This window comes from Culicoides brevitarsis, chromosome 3, assembly GCF_036172545.1.
Source record: "Culicoides brevitarsis isolate CSIRO-B50_1 chromosome 3, AGI_CSIRO_Cbre_v1, whole genome shotgun sequence".
Lineage (NCBI taxonomy): Eukaryota > Metazoa > Arthropoda > Insecta > Diptera > Ceratopogonidae > Culicoides > Culicoides brevitarsis.
This window is the reverse complement of record NC_087087.1, coordinates 21876290-21900273: the sequence shown is the minus strand read 5'-3', so window position 1 is coordinate 21900273 and position 23984 is coordinate 21876290. Positions and strand designations below refer to the sequence as shown.

Here is a 23984-nt window from a genome sequence, read left to right as displayed (position 1 = left end):
ACATAAAATATTATTTCATGTTTAGAGCAAATACAAACCAAAACGAAACTTGACGATCCCCAAACCATAACGACTTGACGATGTGTTCCGAGTGCTCTACTGCCTACAGATGTAGCGGCACACACTTTAAATACTAAAAAAATCGTATCAATCAAAGAATAGAGAAGTACCACCATAGAAGTCAGTCTGTGCAGGCATTTTGCAAAGGCATTTTATCATAACTTAAAACGAAGAACATTTATTTATTATATTATATAAATAAAAAAAAAGAAATGAATATTTTTCGGCTACCATGGATTGGATAGCAAGTTATATTCCGAAAAAATCATAAAATGTTTTCAAATAAGTAAATGGAGAAAAATAAAAAGTGTCTTAACTGAAAACAAAAATGAGTAATAGAACAGTGATAATATAATATCAAAGTGTTCGACCATTTTAGTTGGATTAGTGAAAGATACAAAAGGTGAAAAAGGCCAAAAAGAGTGCTAAGAATATGTTGGACAATTTTTGGCGAAGAGATAATTTCGTTAACATCATATTTTGTGACCAGAAAAGATAAACCAAGAAAAGTGAAAAACAAAGTTGGTGTTTTTGCAAAAAAACAAAAAAAAATAAAATTTTAAAAATAATACAAAAATATAAAATGTCATCAAAAGAACACTCTGTAAGCATATTACAATTAATTTTTAGTAATAATTTGTGCAAAATTATAGGACGTTTCTATAAAAATGAATTTATCGATGCAAACATGAAAATATCAAGTAAATATACCTTGCCTAGAAATTTGGTATACAATAAAATATGTATGGATATTATTTTGGTGTTTTCTACATATATCATACACTATTTTTCTCCTATACTTACCTACATATCCATATGCAGGTTATAAGACACAACAAGTGTATTATCCTTTGTTATGTGCAGTCCAATTGTGTACCACTACTTGAAAATTTATTAAACAAATATTTCCACTACTTATTTATGGAAAAAAGTGGCAGTTTCCGCAATATTTTTTTGCACTAATATATTTCTGTCAGGAAACCTGTTGCTAGATTTGTTTTTTAACTCATGTCCGTTTCAATGTTTTAAAGAAAAAAACGAATTAAAATGAAAATACTTTCAGATATCAGGGCTGTGACATTGTGTAATTTAAGAAACAAACATAGTGATTTATACCTTCATAAAATTTTACTTGCTAAATTGATTTGTTTCAAATACTTTTACAAAATATAAATAACGATGCAATTAATTTACACACATACTATAACATATAAATTTAAATGTCTTTTCAATCTATATCTTAATATTAATAGATATTGACAGACAAACAATAGATGACGTTAATGAGAAAACGAGAAAAAATACAATATGCAGTGAATACCAAAAGACATGAATACACTTGTTGTAACGATATTATTACTGTGTATGTCGATTTTTTTAAACGATTGTATCTAGTATATTATTTTCTTCGTGTATATCTTTACAATATTTAAAAATAACCTTGATTAAGTTATTGAAGAAGAAAATGATAAGAAGAATACTCTTGTACTGTATCAGGATGATGCGTTGGTGAATATTAAATTACAGCATTCAGTATGAATATTTAAAATATTTTTTATACTCTTAAAGAACTTTCTGTTTTTCTTATTTGTCGGTATTTTCACACTGATTTCACTGAATTAGATAACTCGTATAATATTGTTGATACACCATCTCCGCAAATACCTAAATAAAATAATGGTCAATAAATCATTACGTATAAATGTCAAATTTGGTCCTTTATACCTGAGTATGACAGTATTTTCAATTAAATACTTATCCCCAAAGGACAAACTTTAGGACACCGAATGTTCATTTTGGTTGCTTACCTTTATCAATTTCGTTTCATTCATCATTGAAAACCGATTTAAGGAAAACGATTATGTATCAGCTAAACAAAAAAAAAAATTAATTACAAGCTAAATTATCATAGTTTTTCCCGTTATGTAAAATTTTTTGATAAAACAATTAAAATACACATTAATTAGAGAATTACACGTTGAATAATATTTCAAATATAAATTAAAAAGATTTGTCTTTAAATAATAATATTTATGATTAGATACTGACGAGAACAAAATAAATCAGAGCATACATGTATTCAAAAGAAGAAAAATGAAATCTCGCATATTTTAATTTATTTATTTAAATTATAGCGCCAGTACATAAGACTATTAATTATAATTACCACATTGAATATAAAAACGTGAATGTATTTATTAATACGTATACATGTAATACACAAAAATACAATCGTGTCCGAATTTATTTAATCTCCCAGAGAGAATAAAATTATAGTTCTTTCGACCCTTTTGTTAATATAAAAAATACATAGGTGTTTCATCTGTTCAATACATATATGTATAATTTTTTTGTGAATGTTAACACCAATCATTTGAATTAGGATGTTATCAAAGTTTTACAGAATATATTAAAACAATTATGATATTGAGAAATTTCAAAAAATATTATTATGATAATTTTTGTCTTGTTTGGAAGTGGAGATGCCAGGTGTTTCTTAGTAAAATTTATCATTTACAAATGATTTATTATTTATGCAGCCGGTTCAATTTTTGTCTCAACAATATTATGAAAAGAAAGGAATAATTTTCACTGTTTTTTTTACTTTGATGAACATTATTTGATCACTTTTTTAAAATATACTTATTTTTAGTGTATGTTATTAAATTTTTTTGGCAATTATTTTTTTATTCCCCCTTTTCCTGAAATTTTCCGTCAAAATCGAAGGGCGGTGTAAAAATTGAAATTGTAGAATTTAAACACCCTATTAGTCATTCACAAATGAATCGGTCATCCTAATATTTGTACACATCGTTAAACAAAAGATTTATACACTTTTTTATTTACAGTACTCGTTGTACCATAGAAAACATGCTAAATGTGTCGCTATAATTTTCAAATTAAATTCAATTATAATATTTAAAATAATATTAATAATAATGCTATAGAATGTATGTCCATATGATGTGTTGTGTATTTTATGTGTAATATGTCAAGTTAAAATACGTTGCATGATGAAACGTAAAAAATGCTCCAGTTTATAAACAGTGTAGTAAAGAATATTTTGTGTAAATATGACGATGGTGATGATGATATATGTGAACTATGGCACATATATAGTTGTCATCAGCTCACGTTTATATCAACACAAAGGCTCTGTCACTGAAGTAGTAACAATAATGATCACATGGATGGCTGACTGAAGCGAACGTTTTATTTGACATGTATTGTATGCACTATATTTTATAATGATTGCCACACGTCACAACAGTATCTAAATATTTCTAGATCTGGTAAATTAAAGTGGTCGTTTTCGTTATTTGATAGTTGCATTATTAATGATGACAAAAATTCTCATAATTACAAAACAAGTGTTCGTACTACCTAATTTGTAGTTTTGAAAATTTAATATAAAATTCATAATAAATCAAATTTCCTATAACAAATTATACAAAATCAAAAAGAGAAAAAACTAGTCTTCTAATGTTCTTATTCACTTGCAATTTTTACTTAATTATTTTTCAATATTTTACCAAAAGAAATAGTTTAAAAATACTTATTTCATAAACTAAGTGGGTGTTGAAAGGTTAAATATTCTGAATATATCGGTTGATAGATATGAAAATCTCATTTTAGGTAATATGCAAAATGTTTTAAATATTTTTTGCTAAATTGCAAAACAATTTGATGAACTGTTTTTTTTTAAATAATTATAATTAACGATCCATTGAATATGTATGTTTTGTTAGCTTTGCGATATTTGATCCTGATACATGTGTATATTGTTAATACCTCAGCTCAGTTAAACACTTGAAAATATTAAGTCGGCGACTTGTTCACGTATATTATAAACAAAATGTTTGTTTTAAATAAACAGTATCCCATGAAACGTATAAATTATTGTATATAGTATCAAATTATGTTTTTATATTTTTTTACAAAACTTGTCGGCCGCCGTTTATGCTAGTAGCACGTTTAGATAACGATTTTTAAGATGTGCTTTCTATATCGGTGGTCTTCTCTTTGTCACTTCGATTATCGTTGCTTCTTCTACATACTTGCCGATGATGGTTATTAATGGGAAAAGCATTATTAAATGAAGTATAAATTTATTTTATTTTGATCTAAAAATAAACATCACATGAAACGAAGCTGAATATGCGCTCTTCAAGCATTTCTATTATATCTAGAGAAGGATTTTTATCTGTGTGAATGTGTTTATATAATAAAATGAAATAAAACATAATGAAAGTATTGATCTCGAAAATCTTGTTAATTTCTGTCTAGATCTTTTGGACTGACTTGAAACAAGTTAGGCTTTACAAAAATATCCGTAAATATATTTTACGTTAATTCAATTTGTTTTTCTAACGATTTCTGTTGAAATGTTTTGAAAAATAAAATGCATCAAACTTGCTTTCTTTATTTATTTTTTTTATATTATTTATCTTTATCGAAGTTTCAGATCAATGAGTTATAAGAAAATTGTGACTTTCAATCAAATATATGGAATCAGAAACGAAAAAATGTTTTCAATGTTATCGCCATTAATAATAATTATGTTTATTTTGGTTTTTATGCTAAAAAATGAACTGTCATCCGTAAAATTGCTGTTAGAAATTTCCTTTTTGCCGTCTTCCGGAAGTGATAAATAAGTAATCTCTAGGATGTACAAAAACATATATTTATTATGTATTAAATTCATTATGTACAAGTGATATTTAGCAAAAAAAGATAATATTTATTTACCTCTTTAAATTTACATACAATTTTAGAGCATGTAAGAAATTTACAACCATTCCTTCAGAATGTTCGTCTGTGACAATAAAAATACTAAGTATATGTTGTTTTAAAATAAAAAAGAAAGAAAACTGAAATTCATGAAATCCAAATTTACATTCCTGCAAATCAACAATATTATAGAATTTTTATCTCGAAAAAATCCAATCAATTTACAATCGGAAATTACAAATTAAAACTCATTTAATTAAAATCAAAAAGTTATTTGCTGCTACATACTTATTAAGAATATGACAAAATATGAATAGAAAAATCAAAATCAAAGTTTAGTAGATTCTGACATTTTGTTGTTGTGACAACTAACAGAGTTGAATTTAAAATCAGTAAAAAAGATCTAATACCTACATGTATCATCTAATTTTCGCGGTTCTTTTAATTTTCTTATGAAACTTAAAACAACGAATTCAATTCATAATAAATGTCAAATAAGAACATGTACACTTGCATAGGTGTTTAATATAAATGCAGTTTAAAATTTTAGTTAGGTATTCATTAATGAAAATACACATATACTATTATTTTGCTATACCGATATACAGCCGTTTGTTCGTCAAACTATTTTGTTTTTTCTAAATTTTGTTAATCACATTCTTAAAATAATCTAATAAAAATACAAAAATATTGAGGCAAGTTGCCCCACTCTGTGCACATTCTTATTATTCCACACATACCATTATTTTAGAGCTGTCTGCACAGACTTTGCGATGATGTTGGTGCCACATATATAAATAATAATAATAATAAATAAAATTCAAAACTCGTGGTCTCATAAGAAACTGTAAGAGCGCATTTTTGGAGGTTTTAGAGTCATGAGACTTGGCCAATTCAATAAAATTGACGCAAAATAAACATGACGCCAACGTTAAATTTTCTTTTATATAAATACGAGCAGAAACGATTTCAAAAAACCAAATGAATGTCGTTTTAAAGATTTTTGATTTTGTATATTTTTGCTTTTCATAATTTTATTAAAAGTTACAGACAGAGAGTGAAGTGTTGTTCAAAGATGGTGCGTTGAAAAGTTTTATTATTTTGTTGTTCTAAGGGAAAGTAAATAATTAGCGTTGTTAAAATATATAATTTTACAAGGTAAAACTTTTGAAAAATCTGACAATCTTACGAAAAATTTCAAACTTTTACGTTCGGTGTGTGTTAAAAAAATAACATAGAAAATGTATCAAAGTTCAAACTTACCTCTATTTACCTGAGGTTGTACAACACTGTAATTTTCCTTCCAGATATTTTCGTGTTAAGTGTTCCATTCTTTCAACGACGACAGAACCAAAGACAGATGAGCTTAATTTAAAATAAACATAATTATCTGATGAATACTGAATTAATCAAGTACTAAATTAACAAGAGATTTTTTCTATTTTTCTTTTCCAGAATCAACAGTTGTCACAAGAGAAATATTATATGGTAGCCACATTTTACAAAATACATGGCAAAGTGATAAAGAATCGAAAGCTGCAGACTAAAGTTGATAATTTCAGTGACAGAAGTAGCGCATTCCGTAATGCTTTTTGAGAGTGCAGTAAAAAGGAAAATTTTGTTAAAATCGATTCAAAAATAATGTGTGGCATCAAGAAAAATACCAAAGATAGCGGAAACAAATAAAACTGTTTCGTTGTTGCCTACCATGTCGAGGGGGCTCGAATTCTGACACAACACATCACCACTACTCTATATCAGAAAAAGAAACACCTGAGCCCCCGGAACGAAACGACGGCAGTAGCACAAGCAGCAGCAACGTCTATCCCATAACGACAGGCATTACAGGAGAGTTAATCGCATCAACTTTCACACAACTTTGTCAAACGCAGCATATTCGACTGCCACACATTGAGGAAGAAGAGGAATTTGATAGTAATAAAACATCGCCTATTGAGGATGAAAAAAGTGAACAAATACCAACGGATATAAAAAATAGTGTAATAAGAATAAAACAAATTCGTACAATTTTTAATCCATCTACGCTGACAACAAAAACTACGACAACTACAACATCTGCATATCCCTCATCGCATCGTCAGCATCCAACTTTAGGTTTTACTTCTAGTATTAAGTTAAATCGACTGTTAAAGCGCGGTCTTTTGCGCGGCCCAAATAGTTCAAACAATAATAACTTAACACAATCGGTGTCACCGTCGTCAGACACTTTATCAATATTACAAAATACCGCGGCACAAATACAGAAAGCACAACAAAATTCAAAAGAAAGTAACAATACAAGTGCAGGTTCACATGTTGGACATCAAGTGTCACCAGCCAAAATGCAAGCTGAACAAGGTTCAATTGGTGATTTACAAAAATATCATAGTCGATACTTAAAAAATAGAAGGCATACATTAGCAAATGTTCGGTAAGTCGTCTCTTATAATTGTTTTTTTTTAATAACATGTCATTACTTTTATGTATGTTTATTTATAACATCAGTATATAAATAAACAAAAATATTAAGGAATGATTGTAATTAGAAGAAATAATTCATCACATTTTTAGTATGAGTCATACCCAACGACTGACAACTTTTCTGTTTGATTATTTTGAAGCGTAGTTAGTTTCACTTATGTATGATATGTATTTTTCATTAAGAAATTAAGTGAGAAAACTCTTCTCATGATTTGTCGTGTCCCTCGTGGCTAAATGATCCTCAAATGTAAAACTGAATTCATAACACTATTCATTAACGTCTGTTTTTTTTTTAAATATAGCACCTTCAATATCCTAAGAAGGTGACATGTTAATTAATTATATTCACTTTTCTAGTGAAAAATATTTGAATATTTAGGTATACAATATACATGTATAAAAGTAGAGGAAAACAAAAAATTCTATAAATATACTCTCCGTGTTTTTTTCTATTTTGTAAATGTATAGCTCAATTACAGCGAAACGTATCCATAAAATGATTCGGAAAATTTTCAAATCTGTACGTTGTTCGTGAGCTCGTTCGATTTTCGAGAGTATGCAAATATTTTACTGGGAGATAAATACCACTTAGATGACTGTTTTCTATTTTTTTGTTCGAGCTTTTGTTTATTTTTTTTACGTAGTTTCTAACATATTTCATTTAAAAAGAAATAGATATATATCTATATAAATTAGTTTTTTTTAATTAAATTATAAATGATTATATAAGAAGTGATTGTTTGTATTATTGCTTATATCTCTCCGCCAAAAAGAGATTTTCGTTATAAAATACAAATTCGTTGGAACTGTTCTCTCAATGCTCACATGCTCGTACACGTATTAACGACTAAACGATTTTAAACGAAATGCCAACAACAATAACAAACATTCAAATGAAAATATTAAAATACAAGACATAGATTCATACACAAAAATATTTTATGTTCTTTAGTATGTTTTAAATTCGTTTGTAAAGTTTTTCATACAGATAGACAGAATAAAACAAAAAGTTTTCACAAAATTATTTTAAATATAGTGTGACGATCGTGTTGTATCTCCGTATTTTTCGGTCCTTAACAACATAAAAAGAAACGATAATTATTATTATTATTGACATTCGATAAACAAATATAGTTAAAAATCTATACACCACACATCGTACAAAGATTTAAAAAAAATACTGGAACTTGTATATAAATTTAGTGTTTTTTTAATGACATAAGTTTGATTTTTTACTTATACATCGTTTTTCTTCTTTCATTGTAAAATATTGCAGTACAGATAATGGTGTATTGTGTAATCAGAAAAATATAATCATATAATTTTGACTATTATATTTTGTTGATCTCCTAAATGAATAAAATATAATATAGAAAATGCCATCAAAAATGTGAAAGTGATTCAATATATCTTAGTCATTTTTTTTTTCTTCTTAAAATTTCGAGTTTTCGAGAATGTTTTTGTCAGTTATTACTGGTATAGACAGATATACTCACTCAATACCCGGCACCTTAAACTATGTTACTATTAAAAAGTTATATATAAAATTGAAAATAATTTTAAAATATCTTTCTTTATCTTTGACTAAAAAAATGTTCTTTGCTACTAAAAAATCTTTTTTTTTATTGAAAAATTCTTTAATCGCGGATAAATAAAAAATAACATAAACAAAAATTTTATGAATTTTACATAAGGAAATTTAGTAAAATTAAAATTTGTTACTATAAAATTACTATGATTGTTTTGGTAAAAATGTTTATATTTTTCATTTTTGAGTCCCGTTTGTTTTTTTGACTTCAAAATCAGGCAATTTTATGAGTTTCACAATATGAATAAAAACTCATCATTTAAATTTTATCTAAATGAGCAATGAATTTTTCAATTTAACCGTTTTCATATTACACATAAGATTTCTTGTTAAACTAAGATTCATCTTTGTGTAGTGAAATTAAGTACAACACATTGACAAATATATCGGAATGAAAAAAACATATATATTAAAAGAGTTTTTATATACCTACTCGCACACAAATTAAAAAACATGACGATACAAATATTTTGCCAATGTTGGTGATACAATTTTAGATACAAACGATAAAGAATTCTTTGGATTTTCTAAAATATTGTCTGTATATATATTTTAGAACTGACGATGTCATTTTATCAATTGTGCAAAACTACAATCGCATTGTTTACACGCATCATGGTGATAGAGAAAGAATGCACAAAAGAACGAGTTTTTAATATGAGTGAACTATGCCGTTTTAAATATTTATTCAAGTGCGCTATAGTCTGTATTGTCTTGCGTTACTAATATCATATCATTATTACTTTTCAATCAAGGGGATAAAGTGATGATGTTCTGAGTAAAAGCGCTCAGTAATATATAATGTGTACTTAAGATTAAACTTGTTTCAAACTAGGAGCAAATAAAAATTATTTATTTTTAAAAAAAATGAGAACAATATAAACATTATTTTTAACTGCAATTAGAAGAAAAACGTTGTATATTAAAAATATCTTACCGCGCAAATTACCAAAAGTAATATTCTGTTGTTCGTATAATAGCCGAAACATAAATAGAATTGCAAAGCACAGCATAACATAAAAAGTCATATCGTTCTTTAAAGCTGTTCTTCTTTGTGAAAAAATGTCTAAGGAAAGAGATGATGATCATAAAATAGTGTCATTCAAAACATTAAAAGATGATGCCGAAGAGCAAGTAGTATTGCCTGAAGAAATTAATGTTTCTCAAAGTACAGAAAATGTACAACAAGTGAGTAGCCAAAGATCGACGCAAAGCATGCGTAAAATTGCTGGATCATGGTCGTCATTTGGCGACGAAAACATGGAGTTACTCGAAAACAATGAACAAATTGTCCGATTGCGCAATCAATTAAGCTCTCATCACCAACAGATGTCCGAGTCATCCTCAATATCTAGTGATAGAAAAATGGCTATTGCCACCACAAGCCAAATACAGGTGCAAAAACAAACACAACGCATATCAAACTTTCGGCAACAAAGTAGCAACTTTAGATCATCTGTCGAGAAGCAAGAATACACCAATTTGCAAAGCATTGACGAAGCTAAAGAGATTTGTACCAGTCCGATACAACTAAAGGTTGTCACGTCTCGTAATCGTATACAAATGCATCATGTGCATACAGTTCAAGAGTTTCGGAGTAAAATGTGAGTGAAATAATTATTTTTTTACGTGACTTCGCTTTGTTTTTCATTAAATGAACAATGGTTGCCATCATGAGAAAAACTTCGTACCCACCATTAAAGTTATGTTAATTCTACATCTTCATCTCATGCATATTTTCTTATTCATGTTGCCTGGCTTCAGGTGTGACAAAAGTAGTATACTATGTATCTAATCAAAACAAGGATGCCTTTTTTAACATCTTGAATGAAGATGTTTTTCATTACTTAATTTTTTTTTTGAACTCAAGATAAAATATAATAAAATATATGTTGCAAAAAACACGTTAAGGCACTTCTTTGTTTTTAAGGTTCATAAATAATTGGTCATAAAATCAAAAAGCCTTAATAATTGAATACATACGATACAAATTTAAAAAATTTTTAAAAACCAAATTTAATAAGAGATATAACTAAATCCATAACTAAAATAGATTTTTACTGAAAATACACACAAGTCCACAATTTCCACAATTTTGTTTTTATTCCAAGAGGCGTATGAAACAAGTGTTTTCGATTTCTAGGCATAATAATTATTCGGTATTAAAAAAAATACTCAATAGACTAAAATTAGAAAACTAGGAGTCAGCTTAGTCCAGTCTGTCCAGACTGTCGAGCACCGGCTCGAATTCATAAAAAACTTTTCTGGAGATCTTTTAGAAACTCTTTGGGTCCATCTAGGAAAGCTGCGTGAATTTTGAAGGTGTCTGTCTGGGATGACATGTAAAAAAGCTATGCTTTTATCTTTCCAGTTTACTGAAGAAGCTCCGGATTCCTTAGTATGAAGCGTAATAGGACTCTTTAGAGACTCACTTTAAACCCTAAATTACTTAACTTTTGCTTATATTTATTTTTGAGTACCTCACAAGTTCATTGTGGCACAATATTATTCTAATAAATAATTTTGTTAGTACATATTTTTAATTGCTACAATCAGACTCAGGTGAATATTGAGGTGAGAACTGCTTTTTCAAATGTTTAATTCAATCTTGTGTTGTAGCTTTTGAGAAGCTTAAAAATGAAATGTTTATCTATAAAGAAAATAACAATTAAGCTATAACAATTAAAAAATAGCTATATATATTACATAAATGTTTACAACACAAGTTTACCATATAAGATCAAAAGTATTTTAATGAAAAAACAGAAAATTTATTTTAATTTTTAATATTCATATTTATTTTTTTTTTGTATGAATCTACATTTTATTTGATTCAGTTAAGAATAAATGAGTGTTAAACCTTAAAATTTCACTTTAACAAGAAATATTTTCTGTTAGGTTTGACACTATAAATGCACAGTGATTGACATTTTAATCAATTTCAATGTATTTATATCTTTCAAAAGTTCATATATCTCGTATAAAGATGTTTTTGAATTAGATACAATTAATCATCGTTGACAAAGACTGTCAATCGTTGACTAAAAGTTTTATGGATACTTGGAAAAGTCAAACAATGTAAGAAAGTGCGAAATATTTAAAGTCCACAAAACATTGTTTTTTTAAACAGATGTTATAAACAAAACAGTATTTATAAAACATAAGTAACCTGAATTACAAAATTGATTTGAAGTGCAAAGAGAAAATTGAGATATCGTCTAAAAATTGTTAAATTTCCACTTATCCATTTTCTTTTATTAAAGTAGCTACGTGAAAAATGTACGATACATTATTTTCTCATCAAATTCTTACAAAGCACTTATTGTAAGAGCCCTTTATTTTGATAGTGAAATCCTTTTCTTAAGCTTTCTCCAGAGAAAATATAATTGCAGGTTTACTTATATGTATTGTAACAAATATTATATAAATATCTACAGGTAGTCCACGTCATACCTCACACAATACACGATTTAATATATTATGTTAAAATTTTGTTTGCATATAAAAAGTTCTTCTATTTCATATCAAATTATACCAATCTAATAGCAAAGGGAAGAATCAATGCCAATTAATTCAGTAATAGGAACATCACTTTTTTGTAGCCCAACATTTTTAGGTATAAAAAGCCTACAAAATAAAATGCAAAAACACACAAGTGTATAATTTGGTATTTCATAGAAAAAAAAACATTTTTGTGCTCACTCAAACCTGAGCTTGGATAAGTAAAATACTTTTAACATTTGAGCACCCGATGTTCGTTGAATGTGTGACATAGACATACGCCGTTTTCCTCATTTTTGCAAGTAAAATCGTGCTGACGTTCAAATAAGTCCGAATAAGAACAGTATGTAATACATATGTAGTTTATATTGATAAAGTCCAAAAGACAGATTCGGCGCATTTTGTTTTGGGAAAATGACGAGCATGCGCATATGAGTCGTGGAAGAGCAGTGTTTTGATATCACCAATACACTCAAGCATGAAAAACGTGAAATTTATCGGAACCTTACTAACACTACGACATCCGTCGGAAAATGTGTTGTACATTTTCCTCAAACAACATTAAAATTTTAATTCCGGAATTTGCACATATGTACCGTCCACACACACACAATCAACTATTAAATGAAAAGCAACACACATATATGCTTGAATTTTTCACATTTGGTTGTGTGTATTTATTATAGAAAAAACGCATTCTTGGCTACCTTAACACAAAAATACAAAAAGTCGTGTTTAGTGTGCAATAAATCAAGTAGATTTCAGTCAAATTAATTGAAGGTGCCATAAAAATATTTGCTATTCCTAACTACACAAGTCAAATGAGCACTTTTTGCATAGTAAATGTTATATAAAAAGACGGTAGTTCTGAAGTAAATAAAAGAAGCGACACAAATAAAGAAGAAAACAGTGATTTTGATATATAACACGTACACCCCGTGTGGAAATTCAAAACAGGAAAGGAAGAGAAAAACAGAAGAAAAAAATAATAATTGTTGTGTTAAGCACACTATAGAAATGGTTGTTGTGCTTCTTGTAGATTTTAATCAATCACCTAATATATAAAAATGTATGTCAATTTGAGCACTACGATGAAAATCTATAATGCGGTTGAGACACTGTTATTCGAGGGAACAATCACTAGCAATCGGCAATAACAACTTCTCTTGTGCTCTAAAGTACAATAATAAATGCGAGATGCCAGCCTTAAATTACACTACTACTAGTCTCATTTTTAAAATTAATATAAAAAAGAAAAATTACAAATATAATCAAGTGAAAAAGACTAGAGTACTATTGTTGTTGCTAGTCTGAACTAAATTATGATTATAACATTTTTGGTGATATTCTCATTTCTACGTGACTTACGTAAAAAACGAAACTATTCATTCCGCAGTAGTAGTAGTAGAGGTCGATTGCTTGACACACGAGAAAATACTCTTACAACTAGTGATTCACAAGAAGATTTTCTCGCATTTACGTCAACATCAGTTAGTGAGACAATTTACTCGTCAGCAACTAGTGCCACTTTTAAATTACGCAATGAATCAAGCTCAATTTGCTCGGACATTACATTAGCATCTACAGATCCAGATAGTCGCCGTTGCTCGGAGCAGGATGCCGTTAGCACAACCGCTCGCATGACAAGCCGAAAATACATTGGTTATAAGCAACAGCGTAGCAGATACTCGAGGGGTAGCTTGCCACGACGTCGACGGACAACAGGAAGGTTAGATTCCTGTCCCTTCCTAGGATATAATTCGGATAAAATGATGTACTATCACTAATTGATTACTACTAATAACAATTTAGATGATCATAATCTATCAAATTTATTTATTTTAGTATTACCTATATTGACATTCCGTTCGAAAATTATTTTTATCTATTTTATTTTGCTTTCCTTCAAATTATTGGTTTCTCAAAAGTACCTTTTTAAAGGACATAAATTTCACATAAAGTTCTACCTAAAATGGTTCGAAAATGTCGTAAATTGAATTGTGACATCATTGTGTTGCGAAAAGAATTCAGTATGAAATGAACGTTTTTTTTTGTATAAAATTATCTTTTTTCTGAATAAAAATATTAATATTTTTTTTTACAGTTTTGATGCTGAAAATGGTGGCCAAAGTACAGGTGGAGCAAGATCTCCATTGGAAGGAAATCAAGCTGAAAAAGGCTTGGTGCTACAACAAAATTGTCCACAGAGACGAGAGTCCTTTTTATATCGTTCAGATAGTGATTTTGAGATGTCACCAAAATCAATGTCAAGGAACTCTAGCATTGCTAGTGAGCGGTAAGATTAAAAAAATTAGTATTTGATAATTTGTGTTTTACAATTTGTTTTTTTACCATTTTCATTATGAGTTGCGTTGTCATGATTTTCGAAAAATAATTTATGATACCTATTGAATTATTTAATGTTACAAGGCAATATTTTATATTTTTTATATTAGTGGAATATAAGAATATTTAGAGATTTATATAATGTATATGCTCCCTAAAATTAGGGTCACTATTAAATTTTTAGTAAAGAAAAATTCTTATTATAAAACAATTAAAATAATCCTAATACACAAAGTAACAAGTATAATTTTATGAGAATTTGTTTGCATTTACTTTACTTCGACAGATACTTTGTTAATTTATGCAGAGTTTATACAAGATAAAATTACAAACCTTTTAATATTTATAGATCTGTGAAAAGAGAACGAAGAAGCGAAAATTATAATTTGATTATTATTCAAACCAGTGGTTTTTCGCATTTCTATTTTGTATTTTCTTACATTATCTTTCTTCTTATATAAAAAATTGAATTTCAATTTCATATGAATTTTTGTTTTGTTGTTTTTTCCCTTGAAAACTGATGAAAATGATGAATGCTGTATTGCTGATAACACGCATAAAACAGTTTTAAAGAGACTGAAGCACCGCCAATGCCTACAGAAAGAACGTAAGATAATTTTTTTTCTTATTCGATTTGGTTTTCCTTTTGTACTTGAAACTTTTTTATGGATGATGCTTTCCTTTTTTTGTATCGACAATAACAGTAATCATATGTATGAACATGCGAGTCCAACAATAAAATGATTTTGTATAATTGTATATCATATAGATTTACTTTTCCATTTCATAAAACGATCTTGCCATCATTCACATTGTGTTTTTTATTTTTGATTTATTTATTTTTCCTTAAATTATGTAATACAATATTAACATTTTTTTTATTTTACAGGCATATGGAAGAGCTTATTGTTACTCCATTCGCGCAAATATTGTCTAGCTTAAGGACCGTACGAAATAATATGTACAATCTAACAAATGTTCAACAAAAGTATGTCACATTTTTTTATTATATTAAGTTTTATCATGTTTTTTTTTGAGTAGATAAAATTATAATTGACCAAGGTTTTAAATTAGTACGCCTATCCATTTAGATTTAGAATTTTTATTCGTATTCGTATTTAGCATATTTTGAAATTTTTTTTAACTTTGCTCATAAACAAATCTTATAATTAGTTGTTATGTATTTAAACCCTAAATATCAAGTAGTAGCTTATGACTTTTCAATTGACAGACATAATAATAAAGCTCTTAAAATTTTTTGAGCATGAAATTAATCTGCCTTATGATATTTTTTTAGGTCGAAGAGAGCGCCATCGGTTGCACAGGCATCGAAACCGTTAGTGCCGGGTGAAGAGTCTTACGTTAAGTTAGCCACTGAGACGATTGATGAGCTTGACTGGTGTTTAGATCAATTGGAGACAGTGCAAACACATCGTAGTGTTTCCGATATGGCATCGTTGAAAGTGAGAAATTTTTGAGGTTACAGCTGAAGTAATTATCATTATACCTACGTATTTTCCTATTTTTATTCATAGTTTAAAAGAATGCTTAATAAGGAGCTATCACATTTGAGTGAGTCTAGTAGATCTGGTAATCAAATATCGGAGTATATTTGCTCAACATTCTTGGGTATGTTTGTAATACAATTTAAATGTAACATTGAACATTTATTTATTCTCATAATCCTACAGATAAACAACAAGACTATGATTTACCAAGTTTAGTTGAAGAAAATTTGGCATCTGAGAGAAGTCCACAAGTACGAAGCCGTTCGCCACGTTCAACAAATGTCCCACCTCCTATGTCACAAATTGCCGGTTTTAATAAAAAGCCACTGATGCACACCAATTCTTTTACCAGTGACCGCCTTCCGTCATATGGCGTAGAAACACCTCACGAGGCGCAACTGGGTCAGGCACTTGGAGAAATGAATAACTGGGGCATTGATATATTTAAAATTGGTTTACTTAGTATGAATCGTCCACTTACTTGTGTCGCATACTGGATATTTTGCGTAAGTTTACATCCAATAATATGTCAAACACATTTAATCATTTATTTTTGTATCTATTATAAATAAAAACATAGGAACGGGATTTACTCAACACTCTCATGATACCGGCTAAAGTATTTTTGGCATTTATCACAACACTAGAAGATCACTATGTGAAAGACAATCCATTTCATAACTCGTTACATGCTGCGGATGTAACACAAAGTATACATGTTTTACTCAATTCACCAGCGCTTGAAAATGTCTTTACGCAGCTTGAAATCTGCGCAGCTGTTTTTGGTGCAGCTATTCACGATGTTGACCATCCTGGATTAACTAACCAATTTTTGATCAATTCAAGTAAGATTTTGACTCAAAAGAAAATTAAAAAAAAAAAAACAAAATAAATATTACGTTTAATTTTATTTTATTACATAAATCTAGGTTCGGAATTAGCACTTATGTACAATGATGAGTCTGTTTTGGAAAACCATCACTTAGCAGTTGCCTTTAAACTTTTACAGAATAAAGAATGTGATCTCTTCCAAAATCTTCAAAAGTAAGTTTTATAAATTTTTCAAAAGTGACTTATGTTTTTAATTATGGAAAACTTTTAATTCGCCAGAAAACAACGCCAAACATTGCGCAAAATGGCAATTGACATGGTTTTATCAACCGACATGTCTAAGCATATGACATTATTAGCTGACCTGAAAACTATGGTTGAAACAAAAAAAGTTGCTGGCTCTGGTGTTCTGATGTTAGACAATTATACGGATAGAATACAGGTTAGACTAATCATTTTTTTATTGTTTCAAAGCTTTTTAAAATAAATTATTACAATACAGGTGCTCGAAAACATGGTTCATTGCGCTGATTTGAGCAATCCTACGAAGCCATTACCACTCTATAAGAAATGGGTCTCATTATTGATGGAAGAGTTCTTTAGACAAGGTGATAAAGAAAGAGCAGCTGGAATGGACATAAGTCCCATGTGCGATCGCCATTGTGCTACAGTTGAAAAATCACAAGTAGGATTCATTGATTACATTGTTCATCCGCTCTGGGAAAGTTGGTCTGAATTAGGTAATACATAAAGATTATTTTTGCTATATTTTTTTTTTATTTAAATTTAATTTTATTACATTTTACAGTGAGTCCAGATGCGCAAGAAATTTTAGATACTCTAGAGGAAAACAGAGACTATTATCAAAGTTTAATCCCACCGTCACCACCTTCAGATGATGGCGATGATAAAATACGCTTTCAAGTATGCTTTTAAGTTTTATTTTTTTATTTTAATTTGAAGTGACCAATTACCTTTTATAAAATATGCAGGTAACTTTAGAAGAAGAAGGTAATTCAGAGGTTGAGGACGAAGAAAGAGAAATGGAAGAAGAAACACACGAAAAAGAGAACGAATGATAACAACAATTAAATTATCATATAAAAAGTCACATACAATAATTTAATAATAAGATTTATAATTAAGAACTTGTATAGAAACCTAAATGTGTGCTACTCGGTTCAGTACAACTTCATCATCATCATTGTTGTCGCCAATTAAATGTAATTAAAAAAAAAATAAACAAAACAAAAACAATGGGAAAAATCATCAATATACTATATTAAAACAATACCTAATGCAAACGCTAACAAGTATATAAAGAAAACTAATAATGGAAAATACAGTGTTGTGTAAATCAGTCGATCAGTTAAATTATAAGTTCATTACAATTGTACTATATTAATAAACAAATCTGTGGACATATAGTTGCCGCAAAAAAATAATATAGTAAATGAAGGGCGGGTTCCCTTTACTACGGTATATAATTAATATAACAATGAATTTGATAAATATTAAACTTAATTAAGAGCATCACAAAATATACAGAACAAAAGAAGAAAATATTAATTTTAAATTCAAATGAAATAAAAGTTGTTCTTTTCATTTTCGTTCAAATATATATATATATATGTATAGTGAAAATGATGTAGCAAATATGTGAATGTAAACCAAACTGATAGTTAAACAAATTTTAATAAAGCGCGCTTCGATATTACGACAGTTTATGTATCTCCGTTAAATTTACATTGTTAGTGTCATTAACAGGTATGATTAGAGTGAATAGACTTTAGAATAATACCTTACTACTACTGCTTTGGGCTTGAGAAAAGGACAATTAGAAAATAGCACGCAAATTTTCAGTGTCTTTTACCGAATCAATACATTTACTACGTTTTTACAAAACTTTTCTTCTCATAAATATTTGTTTTGTTGGTTCTAAATTAATTTGAAAAATTACTTACAAACTCCAACATTTCTCACAGTTTCTATAAAATGCTTATTATAAAAATATACGAAATTTTTAATTATGCAACATAATTACATATATATATCAAAGATTGTAGAACTTCGAAAAATATAACATATGAAATTTATAATAATGTATTTAAAGACTAGTGAACATATTTTTAAAAATTTTTGCTTAGGTATATTTGTAAAGCATTGTTGAAGAATCAGTTTTAAAATTCTAACAAATCATATTTTATTTTCAATGTTTAATGGACGCAAATCATCTAATGAAAAGCAAATAATAAAAGAAACTTTGTATTTTCCGATAGTAGTTTTGCAATGTTATTTTACTTACCTAATTTAAAGCAACATAAATGACATACCTATTAATAGTTCTCGTAGCATGAAAATAGATCAAAATTAATTTTGTTATGAACTTGACATTAAATCATGAATGTATTTTATATGTTTACATTGTTAAATACAGTTACATTTTGAAAATTATTATTCTTATAAATGTATTTACCTTATGATATTGTTGTAATTAGAAAATAGTTGAATTTAAAAGTGTTTACATTGTTCGAGCAAAGTAAATTAAAAAGATCTTTATTGGATCTAACTTTAGTTAAAACAAAAATAAAACACATAATTGTTTTATTTCAAATTATTTTAATCGTTGTTGCAGATTGCTTAATTTTTTCTTCTCACTATATTAAAGATATTTTAAGACATTAAAGTTTAAATAAATACAGGGTAACTGTTATTGACGAATTTCTGACCGTTCTGATATTACCTAATTGGTTTCAAATGAACAAATAGTTTATTGAAAAGTTGTTCTATTTTATATATCTAGATACAAATAATACACCGTTTCTTGTTAAAATAAACTTAGTTCGTATCATTAAGAATTGTGTTTTCAATAATATAAGAAATTAAAAGAATAGGGAACTACAAATAACAATCATCATATTTTTATACTTTACAATCCATTTCTTACAGGTTGATTGCATTGATTGCAACAAAAAATAACTAATTAAAATATTTTGAATATACTATATTGGTTGGCAAATAAACCTGTCCATTTATAAATATAGAATAAAGAAGAAATTATTTAAATACAACTTTATAACCTAGGCAGCATTCTTATACCTAAACAAACTTAAAAGAGTGACATTTATATAAAACTTTTAATCAACAATTTTTTTTATTATTCAAAAAGATCGAAAAAAGATGCTTAATTTCATTTTTACAAAGACGTCCTAACATCTGTAGCAACAAGTATATTTTAACGACAAATTTTTAACAAAATTTTAAATACACATCCTTTTTTCTTGATCATAAAATGAAAATTTTTATAGTTCGTTTTTATTTAAATAATGTACATACATATCTCGTCTTCAACCTATATAAACAGAAAAAAATGAAATATAAAAATTATAGGCAAATTATGTTTTTTTTATAGGGATGTAAAAAGAAGTAAGTCAAAAAAAAAACTTGTAGGGAAAACTATAAAAAAAATATTAAATATGCACAAACATCTATGAGGCGCTGGAACGTCTTGCATCTATAATGAATAAACAATATAAAACTAGTATATTATATATATGTTAAGGAAAATTTATATATTTTATGAATAATAATAACATCTTTAACATTTTTTTTGTATAACAGTCTTTTTTTTAATTTTTTTCTGAATTTATCAATAACGTTACACGATTATAAATAAAGTATTGAAATGAAACAAAAGTAGATATTGAATATAGATAGAATCTGACTGAAAGTCATTCATTTGCTGGCAGATATGACGATTTAAGAAATATTAATGATTATATTACAAGAAAAATTTTCTATGAATAAGTTTAAATTTGTATTTGATTGAAAAATAGTTGTATACATTTAATAAAATTAATCCACCATAACATTTTTTGAGAGTTCTAGTCATGGCAATTACAATTTTCTTTATTCTTCGTTATTCGAATAACCAAAATCATATAAATGACTCCAGATAATTCTAACACAATTTGAAACTTAACTCAGATAATTTACAAAACAGTAACAAATGATATTTTAAAACTATAAAAACGCAAGACTAAAAAATTGTGTAATTTGTATGATTTAATTTAACCAAATTAATTAGTAACCAAAAAAGTGTTGTAACTAGAATCGATGCTAAAACCAAACAAATAGTAAACTTAAACGCTATGATCTAATATTAATAACATTAGTTTATCATATACTTAATTGAGAAGGTAAAACCATATTTCTAGAAAATATTATTATGATGTACCATTTGACTTATGTAAAATTAATAAAACAAAAACTAAATGTTTAAAAACAAAGTCAACTTTAATGAAAATAATGAAAAAGAGACACTGTTAACTACAAAATTAAAAACATGAATTTGCGATTAACTAGGTTAGAAATGATAACAATAAATAAAAAACAAAGCGTAATCAAACGTAAAAAAATTTAAATGTAGTTTTTATTAATTCGAGTTTATCATTAATATCATCTTCCCAAGAAACACTATGTAACTAGTTTCAATAATTTCAGTTAGTTGATGAACATAAATAAAAATCGTACGTCATAACGACAAAGTTCAACTACCTACATATATACATATAAGTATTTAGATCTAAGTACCTATCTTATCAGTGTAAGTCTCTTTAAAAGTCTAATATATTTCATACACGCAGAAACTTCGTTCTGAATTTTTTCGCTCTTTATCTTGTCTCTCTTTCATGATTGTATTGCGTACAATACTACATACCGCAAGTTCTTACAATACGGAGTACTTTTTACATTGTTTTGTTCATAATACTCATCGTTTCAGTAATCATTTCGTTCTGAATTATATCCAGTACATCTCGGCCGTTCAACTAAAATGTTGTATTATTTTGAAACAAATATGAACTTATTAACTAAATTGTTAATTTTCGTGTCAAAAAACTGAACAATTTCATTTAATTCTTCTAATGTTGATGAATACAGTTTTATTATCAATGAATTCCAATACACATTTAATAATAAAATGAAGAGATAATAAATACGAATTATTTGTGATATCACTGTGGTTCGGAAATAAAAAAAATAACGAACACGTACGTCGTAGGTAAAATTTTATTATTAAATAATATGTTAAGTGAATTTTTTTGGTAACTTCAGTAGCAATCATCATACGGACCGAACTGTTTTCAAGTCTGCTTAGTTAAAAATACATCCCTAGCAATGGATTATATTATACAGCTGGTAAGAAACTTAATTTCATTTAAAAGATTCAAAGCAATCAGTTATCATGCAGACATATTTTGGTCAAACAATAATAATCAATTACTCTCGACCTTGTAGAACGGGTTTTGTTTTGTTCTGTCCAGACAATGCAATCTCAAGAATATATGAATAGCTTGCCACTATGGAGACATGCGTGAAACTTGTATTTTTTTCTCTTCTTTTCACGATTGTGATATATGTACACAGAAATGCATCACATATCGTATAAGCTACATTCACAACAACAACAGAGAAAAACATAAGTTTTTCTCTTTGTATTATCTCAGTTGAATAAGTGACGATTGGTGAAACTGATGAATGCAGTTATCAATACATATTACATATACGTTAGAACACTCCAAAAGAAATTGTAAAAATAGTTTTTTTATCGTTAACTTGATATGCTATTAAATCAATTTAAAATATTAAGTTCTCTATAAATAGCGTTATTACAAATTAAAATTTATTCATTTTGTATTAAAAGAATATTTCAAAACATGTTATTTATTTTGCACTTATTTTCATCAATTTTTTGTTTTTGAGTTTGATTTGAAGTGACAATTAACTAAATATATAAATATGTTTGCAGATGAAGAAGACCGGATTGAAAATTGTACCATTTATCAAAACTGTCGTTATATATTTTATGTTGCACACGTACAAAGCAGAAAATCATGGGCAGTTATGGTCAACTGTTGTTAAAATCTTACCAATTATCTCTTTAATGATTTTCGTATGCCTCCATGACACCAAGACTAAAAAAGGGTAATGATATCATATTTATTCTCTATTAGTGATTTGTATGCATTTCTTTTTGTTTTAGAAAACATGGAAGTCAATATATATTATTGGGACTGATATTTTCATCGATTGGAGACATTTTGCTCAATGTAGACTTATTTCCAGAAGGAATGGGCGCATTTGCAGTCGCCCAAGCTTTTTACATAACATCATTTGGTTTCAAACCATTGAAAATGCCAATTGGCCTTGTATTATACACCGTTGGAGTTTTAGGTAATGATATTTTATTAAGATGATAAGATTATATTTGATAATTTATTTTATATTTTAGCCGTTTCATTGTTCTATATGAATTTGCCAACAATATTACAAATGGGGCTTCCTATTTATGGGGTACTCTTGTTGACAATGTGTTGGCGTGCTCTTGCACGAGCTACTGATAATCCATGTGATATGAAAAACTTCCCAAAATTGGCGTGTGCTCTTGGAGCCGTACTTTTTGTCATATCTGACTCGTTGATTGCTTTTGATAAATTCTACATTCCTTTGTCATTTGCACAGGTAAAAAAAAAACTTATTAAACCTATAAATTCACAAAATGTATAATATGTATGTATGTTTCACAGTTAGCAATCATGATAACTTATTATGCTGCCCAACTCGGTATAACACTAAGTATTGTTGAACTCGACTGTAATAAAACCAAACATGATGCCAAGAAAATTCACGTTAAGAACCATAAACAGAAAGCACAATAGGTTCTCTACTTGAGGATGCCAAACTGGAATCACAACCGGATTTTATTGTTACCAAAAAAAGACTTAAATATAGGATTAAACAAAATCCTTTCTGTACTTCTTGTCTCCATTTATAAAAATATTCGGAGTTATAAATAGATGATGTTGCAAAACTGAAAACAGATTTTGAATATTTTATAGGTGTTAGTTGCAATAAATTTTACAAATCTAAAAGTCAAA

General features: G+C 27.9%; 2 protein-coding genes across 11 annotated transcripts; both read left to right on the top strand.

Moving 5' to 3' along the window:
• Positions 1 to 6470: 6470 nt before the first annotated feature.
• On the top strand, positions 6471 to 19011 carry LOC134833226 (3',5'-cyclic-AMP phosphodiesterase). 6 transcript variants are annotated; one of them, XM_063847478.1, is made up of 13 exons: positions 6471 to 7222; positions 14466 to 14657; positions 15273 to 15314; positions 15597 to 15695; positions 16005 to 16170; positions 16243 to 16336; positions 16399 to 16721; positions 16796 to 17060; positions 17145 to 17259; positions 17326 to 17488; positions 17549 to 17786; positions 17855 to 17970; positions 18039 to 19011. In XM_063847478.1, the coding sequence occupies exons 1-13, from the start codon at positions 7134 to 7136 to the stop codon at positions 18123 to 18125; spliced, it is 1989 nt and encodes a 662-aa protein (XP_063703548.1). In that variant the 5' UTR covers positions 6471 to 7133; the 3' UTR covers positions 18126 to 19011. The 6 variants fall into 6 exon arrangements, with proteins under 6 accessions (XP_063703548.1, XP_063703547.1, XP_063703546.1 ...); XM_063847477.1 differs by lacking the exon at positions 6471 to 7222 and adding an exon at positions 9925 to 10464; XM_063847476.1 differs by lacking the exon at positions 6471 to 7222 and adding an exon at positions 13032 to 14090.
• Positions 19012 to 21868: 2857 nt separating this feature from the next.
• Positions 21869 to 23976, top strand: LOC134834484 (lysoplasmalogenase TMEM86A). Of its 5 annotated transcripts, none has more exons than XM_063849183.1 (6): positions 21869 to 22097; positions 22165 to 22245; positions 22856 to 23031; positions 23090 to 23280; positions 23339 to 23568; positions 23634 to 23976. In XM_063849183.1, the coding sequence occupies exons 2-6, from the start codon at positions 22225 to 22227 to the stop codon at positions 23763 to 23765; spliced, it is 750 nt and encodes a 249-aa protein (XP_063705253.1). In that variant the 5' UTR covers positions 21869 to 22097; positions 22165 to 22224; the 3' UTR covers positions 23766 to 23976. The 5 variants fall into 5 exon arrangements, with proteins under 5 accessions (XP_063705253.1, XP_063705251.1, XP_063705255.1 ...); XM_063849181.1 differs by having other exon boundaries at positions 22162 to 22245; XM_063849185.1 differs by having other exon boundaries at positions 21869 to 22104.
• Positions 23977 to 23984: the final 8 nt, after the last annotated feature.

What these genes read in the sequence shown, in the direction of transcription:
- LOC134833226 (XM_063847474.1), top strand. Translation starts at nt 13,684, where the DNA reads ATGATTATAACATTTTTGGTGATATTCTCATTTCTACGTGACTTACGT. An exon ending in CTAACAAATGTTCAACAAAA is followed by an intron (nt 15,696 to 16,004) that starts GTATGTCACATT and finishes ATATTTTTTTAG; the next exon opens with GTCGAAGAGAGCGCCATCGG. An exon ending in TATTTGCTCAACATTCTTGG is followed by an intron (nt 16,337 to 16,398) that starts GTATGTTTGTAA and finishes ATAATCCTACAG; the next exon opens with ATAAACAACAAGACTATGAT.
- LOC134834484 (XM_063849183.1), top strand. Translation starts at nt 22,225, where the DNA reads ATGGATTATATTATACAGCTG. An exon ending in GACACCAAGACTAAAAAAGG is followed by an intron (nt 23,032 to 23,089) that starts GTAATGATATCA and finishes TTTTTGTTTTAG; the next exon opens with AAAACATGGAAGTCAATATA. An exon ending in ATACACCGTTGGAGTTTTAG is followed by an intron (nt 23,281 to 23,338) that starts GTAATGATATTT and finishes TTTATATTTTAG; the next exon opens with CCGTTTCATTGTTCTATATG.